Raw genomic sequence first — 19,654 nt, 5'->3', positions numbered from 1 at the left:
CCAGGACGTGCCGATTGGTCATAATGGGACGCAATGAGTATGGAGCCCTCGGTGGTATCTGCGGTTATGCCAGAGTAAAGTATGAAGAGAGAATCGAAGTGAAAAGACGCAAAAGGGCGTCCAGCGAGCCAGCCGCTAGGAATCAACTTTACGGCAAGCTACACAAACCGCCGACAGTCCAGAGCTTACATGAACGCCCTCGTAACCGACTCCAGAAGCGCAGTTTGACACGTTCAGAACTTCAAGCGTCCGCTCTCTTGTATATCCTGGAGTATGAGCCGTACCCCTACAACACCCGGCCAAGCGAGTTTATAGGCGTCTATTCAACAATTGATTCCGTCACATTAGGAGCGTTCAAACACGGCGCATATACATTCTCAAGAGAAGGATTGTTGGATGGAAGCGAGTATCTCAGTTCTACGGGTCGGATCAAAATTCTCTCTCAAGCTGTAGAGAATCACGGTGTCAAAGCACTCGTCCCTGATCGAAGCCGAAGCCTGGATGACGAGCATGTACGACTAGATATACCGCATCCCACCAACCAAGAAGAAGTTAACACAAAGGAAGCTGCCCGAGAGACGGTGTTCCTAGCTATCCACCAAAGCCCTTATGTCGCTTGTTGTATCGGGCTTTTCACAGAGAAAAGTCTGGCGTGGGGGGCATGTCTCAAGGACAAGGCCTCGTATGCTGTGTCGGGCACCTTACTCGAGGAAGAGCGATCCATCGGCGCGAAAAACATGCCACAGATAACAGCTAGGCTTGTCGGTAGTGGTCGTCATTCGTGGTTTGTTCAACCGCATGAAATCGATGGTCCGGGTCGATGAGACAAGCAATGCCGCTTCATGCTGAAGCAAAACTCTTCGAAACCCAACAGTGCACCCTGTACGCAGATGTGAAATGGCAAGAGGAGTAAGCATATTAGAAGTAAATGACTAGAGAGGAGCGTGGGAAGAGGCGGAAGATGAGGAGTGAAATGTAATAATAGGTGCGGACACACGCTGAAGAGGATAGACAAGAAGCCACTGAGCAGAGAGAGGAAACAAAAACAAGCTTTGATAATCGTACATCGTCGCCTGAATCGCCAACCTGCTTACAAGAACTACAACGCCGAAACAAAGCCGTAGAAGCGCAAAAGACAAACGCATTTCAAGTTGCATTACCAGTTGGACAAAAAACAAAAAAAAGGCCGAAGCCCGAGATAAGCCACCAACGCCTGCGTCTATTCAAGGAGAGGGAAGAGCCCCCCCTTCGCTACAACAAAGTAGAAACTCAACTCAACTCAACTCAGAACCAATAGCTCTCCCCACTCCGACTGACTTCAAACACACACCCCAGCCCGCGCCCCTGCTTCTTAAGCTCCTCCTCCCCTTCCTGCAGTTCCCTTAGGATCTGGTCGCCCATGAGCAGCCCATCGGCAAAAGAGTCTTTGACATGGATCACGACGACCTTGACGCCCTTGAGCGGCGAGTCAAAAGCAGCCGCTAGTAACGCGCGACTGTGCTCGGTGGACACGGAGGACAGATTGAGCGCTGCGGGGGCAGAGGGGTGGGATACGCGCAGGGTGTGTGGGTTAGGCGTGTGGGTACCGGTTGCGTCGCGCGAGGGGGCATAGTCTGTCATTTGCTCGTCGTCGGTGTGTGGATTTGTGCCCATGAGGGGGCTGTCGATGGTCCTGCCTACGCCGAGGTGAAGAGGTTTGGCTTTCCGATGATCTGCGGATGTGGGCCCGTCGAGAAGGAGGGTGTTACTTGCACGCTTTCGTTTCCTGCCTTTTCGCACTTCTTCTTTTTCTCGTTCGTGCTCGCGTTTGGATTCTTTGACCATTTCGGCGAGGTTCTTTAGTTCGGTGAGGAGATGTCGCGGTGCGAGGTGGCCGAATAGGACTGCGTCGGCTTGGGCATTGGTGTAGCTGACTTCGATGAAGATACCTCTTAGAATGCCGGCGGCGATCTTGGGTGCTGCTTCGGCCCAGATGAGTGCTGTGCGGGGTGAAAGGGATAAAGAGTCTGGTTCGACGTCACCGAATATGAGGACTTCTCTTTTTGGCGTGGTGGATGTAGAGTCGGCGCGAATGAAGTATGCCGTAGAGTCAATCACACAATGATCGTTTGACAATCCCGCAACTCCACTGGCTCTTCGTCCTTGCTCTGGCGCGCTGAAGCCCGGAGTACCAGGTGCGCTCTGTGTAGGAAGAGAAAAGCTCAACGAGCGGCCTTCGCGCCCATCTGGTAGGTGTTGAGCCGGAGCCGTATGTTGTATGCCCGGTGTTTCTGGTAGATTTGCGTTCGATCCACGATGTACATGGCCCGGTCCTCGCATGCAGTGCCCATGACTGACCTTGAACCCTTTCACGCCAAGGCCGTCGCAGACCTCAATGAAACCTCTACCACTTCCTTCGCCTAGAGCAATGTTACCGCCCTCGGCAAGTCGCTGGAATGTCACCAGACCTACACCTCCGTCCTCGTCTGTTAGGTTCGGCCAAATGACATTGTTGAAGATATGGGTCTTGATCGCGTTGACTGTGAACGGCAGCGCTGCCAGCCGCTTCGGCCGTGATGTATTATGGAACGCTGCTGTGTTGATAACGAAGCCCGATACGTGATCTAGATGCGGGTGCGTGATTAGATACGTCGAGATATGCTCCCTTACTACGTGCAACGCGTTTGCTCTTGCACTCGCATGGGGAAATGGCAATCCGGCAAAAGCTCCCCTCTGCAATGTCGTCAAAGTGACGGGCACCTCCCGTTCCGAAATTGGTGTCTCGGCGCCAGACTCATCGTCGGAGAGTGGGGCGGTGCCTGGCGATGGAGCGTCGGTTTCCTTACTATCGCCACTACCGCTGCCGTTCCGTGGAGTCGGGACCGGTGGATCTGGATTGGAGACGAGCGGAAAGTCCTGTGCCAATATGCGGGTGATTGCTGCGAGATGGGAGCCTGCATCTACGGCGATAACGGAGTTCTTAGACCACTTTGTAGCCGTAGAGCGCACAAGAAATCCAGTAACATTATCTTCGCTTGGTCCGCCCCCAGAGCCCTATTACTGTTAGTAGGGTTGTCTATGAAAGCAATGCTCAACGGCTCTATGCTACTTTGCGCAAATGCAAAAGAACGGTAACAGCCACCACTTACCAAACATATCACCTGTATAGCAGGCTCATTCGAGTGTCCGGATGACCTCCGAACTTCTCGTCCATCACCCTCTTTCATCCCCGCAGCGTCTTGGGCTCTCCCTCGACGCTTATTCTTCTGCTTGCTTTTCTGGCTCTGTCTCAGCCTCTTGTCTATCTCTTTGTACACTTTTGATTTCTCCCAGTGATGAGGTACTAGGTCTCAGCCACGTTCCCTGGTCCCACTCTTGAAGGCAATGTCTGTTGCCAAACGGCACAGCGACACAAAAACGTGGCGATGACGCGAGAAATCTTCTTTATCTTCAAAGCAAAGCAGTGTTGAATGCAGCGGGTTTCGAGTCCTGATAGGAAGGGAGCCGTTTGGATTCCAAGAAGCAATCGACCGTCTCCCCCCGCATCTAGCAATCGCAAACGGGTACGAGTAACAATTGTACAAGCCAGCTATCGCAAGTGGCAGTCGCGCACAATCCTAGGGGTGGTCGAGGGTTGCACAGCACGAACGAAGGCTCGCTCCACTGACAGCTGACGCAGGAGGCCGATGTGTGCAGCCCTGTGCAGCCCTGTGCGTACTTTTGAACCCAGCACTAGGTGTGTCGGTTGCCCTCGGATATCAATCAATCAATCAATCAACCAACTAATCCCTTGCTCTATAACGGGCTTCTTCAAGGCGTATTAGGCAATCCGATCGCCCAACTCGCACGACAGCGACCGACCAGCGTGCTCGGATCAACCTTGCGTCGGTAGATCTACGCGCCTCGAATCACGGTTGAAAGCGCTGGCCCACTCAACGCGCAAACCGTCGGAACCCTCGTTGTAAGGCGATGGCGATAGCGATATTGTGGAAGAAGAAGAAGAAGAAGAAGCCCAGAGTCGAAGGACTCGAGGTTGAAAGAACGACACACCCCAGGCCAGGCCTGCACATGATGGATGTGCACCTATCCTCCTGCAAATCAGCCTGTTCCTTTTCCTTGTTCATGCCGCCCCACAAAAGCCAATCAGCGCTCAGAGGGTCAAGCCACACATGCAAGCCATTCCCCGCCCACCTCGAGCCCAGATCTGGGGTTGCCTCACACACACACACACTGCCGAGACACGTCTCCTGCTCATTCACCTAAAAGTACACAAGCACGAATGATTCCTTGAAAGAGATATGACAAAGCGTATGAAGAGTACCAAGAGAGACTTCTCACGCCATTTAGACCCCCAACATGTAACCACCATCGGGTCCTGGTGATGGCTCTGGGAAGGGCGCAACCCGAGTACTGCCCAACGTCAGACACACGCTCACTGCCTCCATACGCCGGGTCCAGCCCACAGAATGTGCCCTCAAGCCTAGATCTGAGGGCAAACCGAAAGCAGCGCCCCATTGTGGCACACAAAGATAGACAGATAGCTAATCACCCAAACCCATACTGAAGTCTGGGCCATGATACGCTCCAAGTACTTTTTCGTATCCAAGTCTAGGCGTCACATCACGAGCAAGTGTTCAAAATTTGGCGACGTAGACATCTTGTGCTGCATTTTGACCTCTATATGCGGGCCACGGTAGTACGAGTTATCTACCAAAAGCTGCCTAATACCCATCCACAATCCCAAATCCGTGCCTCATAACCTTGTCCATGCCAGGTCGTAAGTCATCCGCGTCATTATCAAATCGAACACCTTCCTTATCCTGGGAAAGCATCTACTTGAACACCTTACCGTCGGCCCACTCGTATGTCTTGCCGTCGACCGTGATGGGCTTGTCCCATGACCACTGGTCGTTGACAAATTCCTTGTCCTCGGGCTTGCTTGGGTCGAGCTTGGTGAACTCGTAGCTCTCATAGTCGGGGGCGACGTCGAAAGCGGGGAGAGCCTCCTGGCCGCGAACGATGAAAGCACCCTTGATGATCGAGTTGTTGGCCTCGCCGTATACCGAGCAAGCACCAAAGATGTACTTGCGGCTGCCCTCGAGACGAGCAAAGAAACCGCCTTGTGCAAGTTAGCCATAGTTCAGAGTACCAATCGTCGAGTACACTTACCAATCAGGTTGGCAGTCATGAAGGTGAGGGTCAACTCGTCGTTGTACTTGTAGTCAACCTTGTAGATCGAGTACTCCTCGAAGTTGGCATTCTCCCAGAACCAGGGAAGGGCAACCTCGCGGGTCTCCTCGTTGGAGTATTTCCGCTTCCAGTCGTCCAAAACGAATGTGGCGCGGGGAAGGGACTCGAGCGGGTGCTTGGGCTTGGGGGCCGGCGCGGGCTCGTCATCCTCCTCAGGCTCCGCTGCCTTGGGCTTGGCGGCGGCCTTGGGCTGCTCCTTCTTCTTCTCACCACCCTCCTTCTTGGGTGCGACGTTCTTCAACGCCTCGGTGATGAACTCGAGCTTGCCAGCAACAGCCGAGTAGCTGGTCTGGTTGTAGACGGTCTCGTACCAACGAGTAACGTTGGGGTTCTCATCGCGCCACTTCTTGTCGAAAAAGTACTGGAAGCCACGGGCGATGATGCTGGCGGCGAAGAGATCGGCAAGAGTCAGGCGCTCGCCGACGAGGTAGGTGTGGGTGAAGAGGTGCTCCTCGAGGACATGGACAGCCTTGAGGGCAGCCTTCTGTGAGTCCTCGACGTTCTTCTTGTTATAGGGGTCGCGGCCGAGAATGGGGCGGAACCAGCCACCAAGGGGGGAGAGGACCTCAGTGTTGGCAAAGGACATCCATCGCAGGATGGTGGCGTAGTCCTGCTTGGTCTTTCCAAGGAGGCTCGTCTTCTCGTTCTGCGAGGCCACTGCGATGCGTCAGCTCTGAGTCACCTCTGGAGGTTGTTCAAACGGAAGAGTGTAGTAAACGCAAATCAGAATATATGGTTCTCAACAATAGTTTTCAGACAGGGATAACTGAATGATAAAACATTCGACATCATGTTACGCGTAATCAAAGGGTTCATCGAGTGCACTTACGGTAGACAGCGATGGCGATGCACTCGGAGAGCACGAAGCCGTCGGCACCCTCAAAGGTAGGGACCTTTCCAAGCTTGTTGAGCTTCAGGTAGTCGGCGGACACACCCTTAGCAGGCTCAGTGTCGACGAACTCGATGTCGAGGCCGTTCTCCTTGGCGACGGCCAGGAGGGACGTGGTACGCGGGTTACCCTAATGGCGTGCTGTTAGAAGATGCAGTCGAAAAGTTGTAGCCAGCATGGGCGGGAGTAGACGTACCGCGTAGCTGTAGAGCTTGCCGAACGACATGATTGCAATGGTAACCGTGGTTGAGCAGTACAGTCAGTAGGGAAGCGGGTGGTGGTTGGGAAAGAAAAAAGACAGGCTGGGTCGAAGTGGGGGGTTCCTCGTCGAAGATTCTGTGCCAGCGCAATTTAGTTTCGCCGGCTTGGCAGCTTTTTCTGGAGAGGCGCGCAGGGCCCATGGTCAATCACGGCCGTGGAATTACGACTACCATTTTCTTGCGCGTTTCGAATTCATTGAACGCGCAATGTCGAGCAGAGAGCTCTCACGCAGCCTGTGGAAGGCTGTCGACAGCCTGGGGAGCCGATCGAGGCCCCAATGCGAATGGACGACTCGGCGTGCGCAGAAGAGCTTCCCTCCCTCGGTAGCACGATGCATCTCGACGACGACCGCACGGCGCGCAGATGTCACAGAGGGGGAGATACAGGAGCCCTTTACGGCTGCACCGCCGATCAGGTTTGAGGCTGATGCAGAGGACGGAAAGAAGGGCGACAGGAGCATGCTGCGGACATTGCGTGTCGTGCCAGCATCACCATCCTACTTCAGCGCAAAGCCCACCTTCACCGACGACTTCCTCGCGCTCTCGGCCCTCCTCCGCAAAGTCGCTACTCTGCCCGTCATATCGCCCGCCGAAGCACCCAAGGTGGCATGGAAGACCATCTTTCAGTACCGCATCATGACCAACGAGCCCGTCAAGACGCAGCGCTACCACAAGATGATGCACATGGTACGGAGACTGAACTGCATCAACCCATCGGTGGTGCCTGAGGAGGTCACGCAGGCATTGCTGCGATACAAAAAAGCCAGCCAGCCCGGCGACATCAAGCCGAAGCCTGGTGTGATAGATGAGCTTGGGCGAGCCAAGGGCGTTGGACGCAGAAAGACATCGTCTGCGGTTGCTTGGCTAGTAGAGGGAGAGGGCGAGGTGCTTGTCAATGGCAAGTCTCTCTCCCAGTTCTTCGGCAGGCTGCATCACCGAGAGAGCGCTGTCTGGGCACTGAAGGCTACCCAGCGGCTGGACAAGTACAATGTATTCGTTCTGGTACAAGGCGGCGGCTTGACAGGTCAGGCCGAGGCCATGATGCTGGCAGTAGCAAAGTCATTGCTAGTGCATGAGCCGGCATTGAAGCCCGCGGTTCGACGTGGTGAGTCCAACCTGCTTTTACCCTTCCCTTTCCTCTTTTTGCCGTTTTGTTTGTCATTTCCACATGGGTTCCGTGTCCTTGACAAATCCCCCATCTACGCGTCACACGTGTTGTAAACAAACCCTTGGAGATCTCAAACAAACGGAATATGCGTAAACTGAACCCGAGCGCTAACTGCTTCACAGCCGGTTGTGTGACCCGCGATCCAAGAAAGGTGGAGAGGAAGAAGGCCGGTCATGTCAAGGCGCGCAAGATGCCTACCTGGGTCAAGCGTTGAGGTTTCACCTCTGTGTATATTGTACATGTATATCGTCGGTCACTTTGCCTGTTAGCGTAGTCGAATTCAGGATCGCCAAGTTGGAAGGACAAGCCTCTCAAGTGACAAATATGCTTCTACGTATGCTTTCTCCACAGGTGGAGACGCTTGCAAAGATCCATGCTGACAGGTGAGCACCGGTGCAACCAGCAGCGGGTATACAGGCCGTATTTCTTGAAGCCAGCGTATCACAGATTACAAAGGACCACAAAGCCAGAACTCCCATGTGAACATGTTCAGAGGTCTGTGTCGAGGTACACCCTACGTCGGTGGCAATGACTCGACTTTCGGCTTGCTAGAAGCCCCGTAGTAGAACTCTATCAGGCGCCTCATTATTTCCTAGAATATCTCTGCCTCGGTCCAGTATCATGTGTGACAGGGCTACGATGGAGATCTGCAGGCAGTTCGGCCCAACCACGGTCCCATGTCGTCTCCTCTTGGCAAATTCTGAATAGTGGTCCGGTAAATGGGCATTGATCCGTGGAGTACATGAGGACGAACGGTAGAGCATAAAAATGTACACATATAGGTGTTTGCAGCAAACTTCCTTTTGGCCGTGCCGCTGAGGTCAGTTTTGAGGTGATCCAAGTGCGCTAGGGTTATCGGCCCTCGCTTTAATCCCTGTGTCGATATTTCGCAGTATACGTGTGCCCATTGTGATATAGGTGCGGCAACCAGGCTGATGGAACTTGCGTACCTAAGCCTAGTGGCCTCTGCTGGTGACCTACATTGAAGAAATGGTACAGAAGATTTGACTACGTGTCGCAGGAAATTGCAAAAGAGAAGCGCTTGACCGTCTTGACTCGTCCGGTCCGTGTATAATTGGGCCGATTGTAGATGGTCGGCAGTCGTGTTTCTGGTTTTACACACAGCTCCGCATTGTGATGGCGACCGCAAAGGTCTTGCTCCGATGCGCACCTTGATGGTGGTAGTTAGTGCTGGCATTTTCGGTGCAAGTAGTCTTTGCGGTTAGAAGGTCAATACTCATTCTTGCTGCATTTTCATGAAACTTTATTATTTGGATTCGTCCTTAAGTGGATAAAACTCCCTGAAGTCTGAACATGCTTCGTATTCGTCCTTATTAGGATGACTTGTTGATGCAGCCCTTTGGGTCGGCGAAGCGGCCTTGGCGTGGTAGCTAGTCATGCTAGTTTCCGAACGAAATGAAACCTTCTCGAAGCGCGTTCGACGTCAGCCTACTCATTTCATGAAACGTCACGGTGGAGGTTGAGACGGGAGCCAGGGCCGGTTAACAATCGCCGGCAGGATCGAAATTACGCACCTGGCGTCCGCTCTGTGACCACAACCACAACCACAACACTTGCTAAAGCCAGGTAGTTTGAACGACGCAGAAAAGCCCACGGGCAACTGGAATCAGCAAGGCAAGGCACAGGCGGTGTTCATCCAGATAAACCTGCCAAAATAGGTTACCATATGGCTGAGACGTCGACGTGCCCACGTGAATGCTTTCGTCACTCAGGCAAGGCGGCGGAAAGAGGCCCGTGAGGCCAGAAATCATTCCACTTGATGCTGTCGGTGTCACTCAGAGGCGTTCTGACACCTAAATTAGACCTTGCAGGTTAGCATGGATGCGAGCAGGGGTATAAGAAGGATGACGGTAGTTTTTTAGTGCGGAAGCCAGTGAGATGTGTCGGCAGGTCCCTCCGAGATCGCGCCTAGTCAATGGCTTCGCACAGGAAGAGATTGGAGGAGCGAGCCGTCAAGGTCGGGATTGCAAAGTCGCATGTTGAGTATACAACGGTTGCGTCAATCCGACAGTGTAAAACGGAACGTCTCTATTCGTGGGATCGACGAGTGAGGCTGTGGAAAGTGGAGCGAGGGCGATCGCCGCCCACGCGCGAACCCCTGCACTACGCGGGATCCCACATGAGAGAGATGAGGAGCCTGATGGAGTTTCGATGCCGAAATTGCCCCCCTAAACTCTAACACCAGAGATCATCATCATCATCCACTACACAGGACGCCGCCCGCCAGCCCTTGCAGCGCCCGCCCGGCGAAGGCCGAATGGCACCATGATGCCTCCTCGTCTGTTCGACAGTTGTTTGATGATTTGGCAGCAGAGCAACGAATGAGGCGCGCCCCGACTACCAAACGACCTGGTGCATGAAACATGGCCGCGACGACCAGCAAGCTCGGGAGCGTGTTCCTTGAGCATTTGGCCCCCTTTGCACCTTCAGCCCTGGTGGACGGTCCATTGCTGTGTGGCGCGAGGTTGTCACTGTCTGCCAAGGCGAGCTGGGTGAGAAGGAGGTAGGTGTTCATGGGCGACATTTGGCCGCTGTGGAGCCGTGCGGGGCAGAGGCGAGCAAGTCGAAACGAGTTTTTGCAGGTAGTAGCTGAGGGAGAGAGGGAGAGTCTGCGGTCGGTGTAAGGCATCTCGCGCTGGTGGTGGTCGTGGTGGTGAGCCCTGGTCGACAACAAGCTCAACAGAGGAGATGCGATGATGCCCTGCAGGATGGCTGCCCAGGCGCCTGCAGATCCACCCAAGGTCGACGATCTGTAACCATGGCGGCCAGACAGACAGGGTTTCTCTAAGGCCCGCCTTGACCATATCGGAAATCGGAGACTTCTCATGGCACGCTGTCCTCTAGAGATGGTAGTCATGCCTCTCACTCGCCAGTCCATGGCAGCCGGCGTGCAGCCACACCCACTCCTCAGGTACCCAGCACGGCCTCAACACCCCCCCGGCCCATGCATGTATTTACAGACTGCTCGCCGGCGTGACGCGTTGGCGACGGAGTATCCTTTTTTTCTTTTTTTGCTTCTGTTCGCGCACACACACACTTTCTCACACACATTGCCTGACACGCTCCCCAATGTGCCCTCACTTCCCGTCTGTCCCCCCGACCGTCCACCTTACAGCTACCTACCCCAGCACTTGCGCCCATCCCCCACTTCAAGCCAGCCCTAGGATCCTCTTCCGGACGCCAGCCGAACGTCGAGCCCTTTTCCCACTTGTCCACTTGTTGTCGTCGTGACGTGAAATCTCGCACGGGCTCCGCTCCAATTGACCCAAGCAAACTCTCTCCTACAGGCCCTCTCTTTCTTTTGCTGGTAGTGGGCCCAGGGCGTCCAGGGCTTACAAATTGACACTCTGTCGCACTTTCCGTCTGGTCTCGGACCAAACGCTAACCTTCACTCCTGCATATACTTTCCTCTCGCCAGGAAGCCAGTGTACGTTTGGCCCGTTAAGCTACCGGACGCAGGCACCACGCTGTTTGAGACGATCTCTTAATTAGTCTGCTCTCCCTCGTCGCCCGACTCGTTGGAAACCGCTGAGGTTGCAAGGACTCCCCTTCACCCTTCTCTCGCCCAACTGTCGCCTCATCGCCAGCGCCCACCGCCCACAGGGTTCTCCACACTTGCTTTTGCTCGACGAACCTCGTGTCCATTGGTAGGCTGTGTCTAGCTGGTCGGAGCATATTCGCCCACATTTCCGCATTGGGAGTGCCAATTCCGGATTTTCTTACACACGACCGTCAACATCCTCGTTCGTGCAAAGGCGAGGATAACCCTGGGACCCTTTCCGCGCCTCAGCGACCCTGCTGCACCCGGGCTCAATTGGCATATACTGGTCGACGCGCCAGGGCCGTGTTTATATCCAATCCACCTGGGAGCCTTCCACGACCAATTCATCCTTCCCATTCGGACGTCATTCACCACCACCACCACCTCCTCCACCCCCACTTCACTTTTCCGCCACGTTCCTGGTCCATTCTTGTTGACTGTTTCCGTCTCCAAGGCCATCTCCCCCCCCCAATCCAATCACTGCTCCTCTTCCCATCTTCTTGACCTCAACGTCACGTCACGTAACCTTCCCTTCACTCGCCCTCTGCTGCTCTCCGACTCTTGCGCCCCCTCTTCCACTACTACCTCCCCCTCCCTCTCCCCCCTCAAGCCTGCAAGCTGGCCAACTACGCGACGCCGCCAGTCTCGCCCTTGGGCTATCGGGCTCTCGAACCACCCTTCAGTCTGCAGCTCAAAGGCCGGCTGGGTGGAATGGACAATGACCGTCGGCCGCGGCAGACCCCCTCAGGTTACGCGAGCCAGCAAGGCACGCTCCTTCCACCACAGGCCTCATATCCCGTGGTAAGCGCATCCGATCGCTTCAGGCAACCGCCCTTGACTGCACCTGCCCCGCCCTCCTCTGTCCCCGCCCCAGCAAGTCGCGCCTACAGTTACGCTTACGGCGAAGGTCCACAGTTTACTCCCTCGATTCAGCCCTCGAGCGTCTCCTATGGCGCCCAAGACTACGCAGCCGAGCACCAGCAGCCGCCCCAGCGGGCGTCACAGCAGTACGCGCCATACGGGCAGGGTGTAATGTATAGTGTGCCTGGCGCGCAAGGCCCCGGCACAGGGTCGTCGCAGTATGAACCTGTGGAACAATACCAGCAAAACAGGGACTCGGCTATACAAGTCCTCAGCACCGGCTTTGGGGTTGCACAACCGCAATACTATGAGAGTGGGCCCACGAGCGCGCCCGCCTCTGCCATTGCCACGCAAAACGTCCCTTCACAATACCCCTCCTTAGCATATACAGCACCCCAGGCCCCGGTCGGACGAGAAGCCCTTGCCCCTGCCTACACCGCCGCCTCAATGGCAGATCAACACCAGGCAACTGCCCAAGGGGCCTATTCTCAAGGCAATTATGGCGAGCCGCAAAGTGCTGGTGCTGGTGCTGCTAGTAACGAATACGACGACTTCTACAACAACTACCAGACGGAGCTGAAGAAGACCTTCGAGCACGTGCGGGATGGCCGGCTCAGCGAAGCCGGAGCCCAGCTGTACAGACTGTCGGACTGGCTGCTACACTGGGCTGAGACGCTAGGTGAGTCCTCTTTAGCAGGCACAAAGTAGAACGAGCAGCTGAATTGACTACAGGCCTAGTGCGCGACGACGAGGCCCATTACACGCAGCGACTAAAGCTATGGGAGGAGTTCAACACTTGCTGGCTTGCAACTCTGCAAAAGCAAAAAGCCATGACACAGGACATGGTCAACACGGGCCAGCGACCGCAGCCGCCGAAAACGCTGATTGACTTCGACTTCCTTGAGAAAATGGGCACCCAGCTTGTCAAGAATTGTGACATTATGGAGAAGCACGGTCTAGTAGACTACCAAATGGGCGTGTGGGAAGAGGAAATAGTCGCGAGTCAGTGCCGAGCCCCCCTTTCCATGTCTCTGGCGCCTTTCTAACCCCTTGAGCAGTGTTGACTTCCTGTCTCGACCTCCTCGAAGATAATGGAGCTGGCTCATCCGCACAGCGACCCACCTCCACAGCACGAAGGCGATGATCGCATCCTCTTTCGATAACGACAGCCCTCAGTAGCTTGCCCTGGCGCCGCCTTCGAGCGCCGCTGTAGCAACGCATTGGCTTGGCCGGCGAGAGAGGCTTGCTCTACTCCAAGTCCGTATACGTCGATACTTTCATGATATTTCCAAGCCTCCTATAAGGCGCTTACCGAGGCGGATTCGCCACCGTATCCGCGAATAATTCTCTCGCCTATATTCTGTACATCTATTGGACCTGCGGCGCTTAATTGACTTGTCTCATCTTTTCTTTTTTTTTACTACCATAGACAGCGACGGGCATTGGATACGGTATCGGGGCGGCAAGCTGCATTGCTTTCTTTGTGTCAAGTGTATCTGCATCCGCGGACCTTTCCTTAGCTGTCTGAGCGCTTCTATTACGAGCGCCATTACAGCAGGCCTTTCACAGCCGTCTCCGGCTATCTTTCCGCTTTGGATGATCTGCGGATTGAAGGGCAACCGTATCACGATCGCATATCAACTGGCATCCACGGTTTTTTTTTATCTATGACACGAGTATCGGGTTGATCTCAGGGATAGGGCATGATGTGCTGGCACGAGCAATGGGGCATGTGTGGAATGTGAAACGATAATTGCTTTTGTGGTCGGGATCGGTCAGGTTGGGATAAACGGACTGACGCAGGCGTTGGTTAGTCTCGATAGAGTTTTACGATAATCAAGGGAAAGATGAGTTGGATGAAGCCTATTGTGGAGCATGAACATGGATGTGTGCAGAGAAGTCACCGGTATGTTGATCCTTGGACCAGTTTCCGGTGACGGTTGACAACACATCGAACGACCTGGAACGTTTGGCGAACAGGCAGATTGCAGATGCGGGAATTGGGCGGCAATGCCCCGTCCAAACCCAAGTTCCAAGGGCGTGGCGAAAGCTGTCATGGACTTGTCGGGTTCTTGGGCCAGCTTTTGCATCCTGCATGCATGTAGATTCTAGTCATCGGGCAGGGTGGTTGGGCCGCAAGTGTTGCATATGGGCATGTTGTTGGTATCATGGAAGGAATCTTACCGCTTCATTGCAATCCTTCCCCGCAAACGGTATAGCTGGAGACGACGACGACGGTGTTTGCGCAGAATGTGTACGTACAGTAGTGTAGGTCACGGTGGCATCGCCCCTTCCTTGCCTAGCAGGGATCAGACCGGACTCCACTTCCTGTTCTTCTCGCCTCACAATACGAATACATGCACTTACATGCGCCATCACCGCCTCACGTTTTGACAGAACCAAACCACAACAGCCAGCGTTTCGCTTGATTCGACGCCTCAATCCGACCAAAAGGAACTCGATCATGTGCGCAACTGGGTGGCGCGGTATCGCTGCAAGTCAAGCAGCCTCAAGGCCTCGGCTGTCTCGAAAGAAGTAAAGTTCAGAACCACGGGCACGGAAATTGGACGAGATCACCAGGGGCGTCTCCTCCAGAATAGGTTCAAAGTCTATCGACATGCGCGCCTTTGAATTCGTCACATCTTGTCACCTTGCAGCATCGGGCGCGTCATGTCGGCAGCTGAAAATGGACGGCGATCGTACAGATCATAGTATGCATGCAGCCTCTCCAATAAATAGCCCAGGATCCAATACCAAGCGCAGTCCTTCGTATCATCATCATCTATCCATGATTTCCAAAACACGCACTTGTTGTTTCGTGTATCTCGTAGTCCTCCAGAGAGACTCACTCCACTCCATGCCCGCTGTCACGCACCGTCGTCGTGCAACTGTACTCACCGTTCACTTCAACCCAGTATTCTAGCGTTACAGGATTCTGATAGTCTGACCTGTCGCATTTCCAAGTTGCTATTTTCAGATGCATTCGCAATGTTCAAGACACGATTCGCGTGTCCAGCCACCACGAGCGGATTCGATGCAGCCGGCAGCCGGCCGCCACCCAATAAACGCGCTTCCGCGGATCCTGCCTGGGGGAGACGAGCCGGTCGTCTCCCCCGTCCTGGGAGCAGTCGCGCCTGCGCCCATCACACCCAGCTGACAGCGGAGGAGGCCAACCGCCCTTTCGACGCCCCCTCCCAGCTTCTCAACCACAATGCCTTTTGCCAAACACTACATGTTTCCTAGATTTGAGAGGATCTGCGGAACAATATAGGCGTGCGCAACCTACCGTGTTTCCTCGTGTTTCTACCTAGAGGATGAACAGACTCCCGGCTGGACTAGAGAGGATTGCGCTCATCGCGCGATGCAAGGACAAGATTGCAACCCTTGGAAACAGCGTCCGATTGCCAGATGACTATTTTCCCTTGTGCGCTTTAGAAAATTGTGTCATACGACGCAATTGAACACAACCCTTTAATTGGTGTCGTCCATTCCTCTCGAATCCACTCCCCCCCCCCCCCCCCCCCAGGAAGAGCAAGAGCTGTCACCTAGTCCAGCCCGATTTCTCCAAGCATGGGCTACGCAAGGGATGACGGGACCCTGCACCATCGAGAAATCTGTCATATTTTCCTGCGAACAAAAGGTAGCGTTGCACCAGCCCCTCCTGTCGGTAACCCATACTGTGCTCTTGACGAAGCTGCGCATGAGCATACCAGAAACGCCGGCCGCTTCATGCAGAGAATCTGTTCGACCGCCCGCTCCCCTCATGATCCATGCCTGCATCTCACGGGTGGGGGAGGGGGCGAGGGACACAACATGCGTCCGTCCGTCATCATCATGATCCGTTAAACCGCTCAACAAGAAGTCGTCCATGAATGAGGTTGCGTGGCGGTTCCAAGGTTCTGTTCCACACCACATGCATTCCTTGGCGATTACCACGGCGCATCCACTACAGATTGACATGCGACACGAGCTGAAACCCTGGGCGTGGAGCGGTGGACGCCTGGCATATCAGCGTGGCAGCCACAATGTCGTACGTGTATTCTTCCCAGCGCTATCGCGTCGCACGGTATATGTTGAATTTCTTGTTGTCATTGCTGTTGTGCCTGCGTCGAGCACATGCAATGTGTTTTTAGTATCGAGTAGAAATTGCGCCCCACCCGCTTTTGAAATTTTACACAAACTTGGGTCTGGGGGGCTTTTTTGTTGTATGACGGTCTGGGGTTTTGCGGTATGGTTCGACTAACTGTATGCAAATTCCGGGTATTTCCTCATTTTCTAGTGTCTCTGGGCTTTTGATAATCTTTGATTATGCGTATTACGCCATGGTGATGCCATTTTCATTCTTTTCTACTATACATAATCTCCTCCTTCACGTGTCGACATCTTTCGTTGCCGTTAGACGCTTTGTCACTGCTTCCCCCAGAAAAACAGTCCGCTCGACCGCCGGCAATAATGCCACATGGACGCTCGCTTCAAGACTTCTCGCCCGCTGCCCACAGGTCTGCCCACTCTTCCCCTTCAACCCAATCTCCCAGCTCATAGCTCCACCTCCTACCTACAAAGACACTAGGAGGATTGTACTCGTTCCAGAAGGCATAGTTACACTCCAATTTGACCTTTACGTCATCCGTCTCGGGCATCGGTCGAAGGTTGATGTGCATGTTGACATCGCCTTTCCGTTTATCGTGCATGTCACTGAGCCAGTTATAGAAGTGAAGGCAGCTGGAATCGAGCGAACTTGCTGCTTCTGTAGAACTGAGCGTGCAGTCGACCGCAATCTCCACCCGGCGACGTGGACCAGATGCGCTGTTTCGGTGTAGAACTGCGTATACTTCATGGTACGATGTGAAGTCGGAGTGGATGGTCCGTAGCCGGGAGGATTCTTGTGAAGCGACGCCGAAGAAGCGTAAGAAGTAGAGGTCTTCCTCCGCCGACCTGGTGTCAGGTGGCGGATTTATTCCATCGCGGTAGTCTTTAGCCCTCTGCAAGATTTGCTCCAGATCTTCGGTGGTCCCCGTAGTAGGTCCCTCGGTCTCAGATGCATAGCGCAAGACAATCCTCATCACCTCGCTATCCACAGCGCGCCAGTGCGCGACCATGCGAAGTGGCTCCGTGTTTAGTACCTTCATGGTCCTACGAAGCGTGACAGCCTCGTCGTGGATCTGGCGACAAGTTGCGAGCATAGAGACACCGGGCACGCGCTTGGAAACCAGCGTGAAAGCAAAGTCCTCGTGATGTTGTCGGAACTTGATGGCGTGGTGACGCGTGATGACGGGGAGGAGTTCGTAGACCATGAGCCGCAGCTCTTTTGGGAGGTCGAGGAAGCGGAATGGGGGGACTGCTGCCATGGTGTGCTGGTGGGCGTTAGCACTGCGCCTGGCTTGTTGCGATAGACTGTACGTACGTGGAGTCGCTATCGATGAATCCTGCTATGTAACTACGGTTCCTTCAGTGACTCCACTCTGAGTGCGAATCTGTTATTTTGTGTGCGCTATCGCTGAAGTGCAGTGGAGTGAGAAATAGAATAGCAGGTGCGAGAAAAGTAAACAAACGCCAAAGATGCGTTTGTGCGCGCCAAGAGCAAGATACCTTTAATCAAACGGCGCTGCTGATACTGTGCCTCGGGTGAAAGTGAAAGGCTTTACAAGAGGAAGGAGCACCCGAGTAGAATACTCATACAGGGTCCATGCTCTACCGAACAGTGTGGACGTCTACGAGGGCACTTTGTAACTGTTTAGCTAGATATTAGATATTTTTATTTTGTACTGGTTGCTCGCCATGATTACAAGCTTTGAATTGCAGTGTTCTCTGCTGGTATAGCGCGATATTCCACTCCTAGATCTTGCATAGTGATTAAGCACGAACACTTGGTAGGGATAGTTGAAGCGGACGCCGATAGAGAGTTTAAAATATTTGACTACGTTAAAATATATATCCGAACATGTAAACTGCCATTCGCCCTCCCGGAAATTGCGGTCCAAGACCGCCCGTTGAAGGTAGAAGCAGATAGCTAAGCTGATTTCCGGCATGATGACTCCTCCACCCAATACGTGTGTCCTTCAACAATTCGACAAAGGCAGCGACGCTCGAACTGGGTTTGTATTTGCGAGTCCATGACTCAAACAGATACAAGCACCTAGCGCGCATCTAGCCGACCTCAATGCCCTGTTTGCCCATAATCCACCGCCCACACGTAAAGCCGGAGTCCTAGGGCTGAGCAAATTTGGACCGATCCGATAATGACTGCAAACCGAGCCAGCCTAGTCGATCGAGCATCGTCTTCACTGCTACGAGTCCGTGCCCAGGTGGTATCCCACGCCTCCGACCGGCTACTAGAGTTCATCGTTTTTCCGAAAATATTCGGTTTTTCCAGCTATCGCATCATCATGCTTCAAACGAATCGTAGTTGTTTACACGCTTGTGCTTGCGGTCGTGTATCGTGCAAGCCATAGAGTTCAACCAGTCTGCAAATGAATTTCATAAGCTAGGCTTCCTTGCTACTTGCTTTATATTGTCGCGACAAGAGTGGAGAGAGGGAATGCAGAGGTGGAGTGGAGATGTGTGATGAAGGGCATGTGCTTGCAAAGTGTGTCACGGATCTTCGTAGTCGGTGAACCCGTCAAAAAGATCCGTAACCACTTTCATCATTGGCTCAAGAAGGCTTACTTCGTCACCTGGTTCACCACCAAAGATCCGAAGACGCTGCACCTCCACCTCCTGGTTCCGCTCTTGCTCTTCCCGGAGCCGGTTCTGCCATGCGAAATAGGTTTGGTGCCAGTGGTCCGCCGGCAAGTGTGCAGTAGGATAGGGCGAAGGTTGAATAGAAGAATGTATTGTTGAAGTGGAAGAGGTTGTATCGACTGAGACGCTTCGAGTATGGTTTTTTGATTGCATGTTGACGCTGTCGCGATGTCGCGGGCGGCTTCTGGTCCGCTTTCTGTTGTGACGCTTGCCCATGGTGGTTTATTTATTGATGAGGATTGAGATGGGGTGAGAGGGGAAAGGGGGAAGAGGGGACGACAAGTCGTCTTCGCAAAGCGAAGACTCCAGATGAGCTCGAAAAGTGAGAGGGGAGAAGCAGGATACATACATACCGTGACTTATATGTTAGTTAATGTGCAAGCATTGCGCCATGTCACATCATGCGCCAGTCAGAAGGCAGCCGTAGTGACTCAGAGCCGCACTATGGTGTGTGTCAAGGCAAAATGCCAGAGTGACAGCGAATAGGGCCCGCAGTTGATCCGTGCCGGCGCGTGATTGGTCACATTGCACAGCCGAACTTCGGCTTAGCACGGAGTCATGACTACGACGACACCTGCACAACTCATCGAATTGCAAATTGTTCACCTCTTTTTCCTCTCGACTCCACTAGCAATTTCTGCTTCGAAAGGGGCGCGTGGCCTGCGCGCGTGTGGCGAAGTAGCACATTCGTCCGTTATCTGCTCCCTGTCCATACCCGTGGACAATTATCGTGGCTGTGCGGAGTCACAACTCTTTGACATGGTGACTGCGACGAGTACACGGCAGCATCTAGTCTCGTCTTCTATGATCAGATGGTTCGTCAAACTTCACTTCCAACCGTCCTAGGATGGAGTCAACACAAGAGGTATCTCGAGGACCATACAGACTCGCTTATCACACACCTGCCTGGACAACTAGCCGTGGTTCCTGGGATTAACAGCCGT

At 53.9% G+C, this 19,654-nt stretch overlaps 6 protein-coding genes across 6 annotated transcripts; 3 read left to right on the top strand and 3 right to left on the bottom strand.

Annotated features, from left to right (window-relative positions):
* Positions 1 to 23: 23 nt before the first annotated feature.
* K460DRAFT_290221 (uncharacterized protein) lies at positions 24 to 824 on the top strand (the record flags this gene model as incomplete). Its single annotated transcript, XM_040929184.1, has 1 exon — positions 24 to 824. The coding sequence occupies one exon, from the start codon at positions 24 to 26 to the stop codon at positions 822 to 824; it is 801 nt and encodes a 266-aa protein (XP_040786885.1).
* A 460-nt stretch (positions 825 to 1,284) lies between these two features.
* Positions 1,285 to 6,344, bottom strand: K460DRAFT_290571 (EF1G-domain-containing protein; the record flags this gene model as incomplete). The annotated part of the gene is made up of 5 exons (XM_040929210.1): positions 1,285 to 3,033; positions 4,824 to 5,098; positions 5,149 to 5,886; positions 6,059 to 6,248; positions 6,315 to 6,344. 5 exons carry the CDS (start codon positions 6,342 to 6,344, stop codon positions 1,285 to 1,287), a joined length of 2,982 nt encoding a protein of 993 aa, XP_040786884.1.
* Positions 6,345 to 6,529: 185 nt separating this feature from the next.
* Positions 6,530 to 7,855, top strand: K460DRAFT_369183 (uncharacterized protein). Its single transcript, XM_040933911.1, has 2 exons — positions 6,530 to 7,483; positions 7,669 to 7,855. The coding sequence occupies exons 1-2, from the start codon at positions 6,586 to 6,588 to the stop codon at positions 7,758 to 7,760; spliced, it is 990 nt and encodes a 329-aa protein (XP_040786883.1). The 5' UTR covers positions 6,530 to 6,585; the 3' UTR covers positions 7,761 to 7,855.
* Positions 7,856 to 9,764: 1,909 nt separating this feature from the next.
* K460DRAFT_357930 (uncharacterized protein) lies at positions 9,765 to 10,445 on the bottom strand (the record flags this gene model as incomplete). Its single annotated transcript, XM_040932071.1, has 1 exon — positions 9,765 to 10,445. The coding sequence occupies one exon, from the start codon at positions 10,443 to 10,445 to the stop codon at positions 9,765 to 9,767; it is 681 nt and encodes a 226-aa protein (XP_040786882.1).
* A 1,248-nt stretch (positions 10,446 to 11,693) lies between these two features.
* On the top strand, positions 11,694 to 13,429 carry K460DRAFT_162241 (uncharacterized protein). The gene is made up of 3 exons (XM_040926892.1): positions 11,694 to 12,648; positions 12,708 to 12,971; positions 13,028 to 13,429. Exons 1-3 carry the CDS (start codon positions 11,820 to 11,822, stop codon positions 13,111 to 13,113), a joined length of 1,179 nt encoding a protein of 392 aa, XP_040786881.1. The 5' UTR covers positions 11,694 to 11,819; the 3' UTR covers positions 13,114 to 13,429.
* A 5,131-nt stretch (positions 13,430 to 18,560) lies between these two features.
* K460DRAFT_357927 (uncharacterized protein) lies at positions 18,561 to 18,926 on the bottom strand (the record flags this gene model as incomplete). Its single annotated transcript, XM_040932070.1, has 1 exon — positions 18,561 to 18,926. The coding sequence occupies one exon, from the start codon at positions 18,924 to 18,926 to the stop codon at positions 18,561 to 18,563; it is 366 nt and encodes a 121-aa protein (XP_040786880.1).
* Between the last annotated feature and the right edge of the window lie 728 nt (positions 18,927 to 19,654).

This window comes from Cucurbitaria berberidis (assembly GCF_010015615.1).
Source record: "Cucurbitaria berberidis CBS 394.84 unplaced genomic scaffold K460scaffold_4, whole genome shotgun sequence".
Taxonomy (NCBI): Eukaryota; Fungi; Ascomycota; class Dothideomycetes; order Pleosporales; family Cucurbitariaceae; genus Cucurbitaria; species Cucurbitaria berberidis.
The sequence above is the reverse complement of the archived record's forward strand: the minus strand, read 5'-3'. Positions and strand labels throughout refer to the sequence as shown.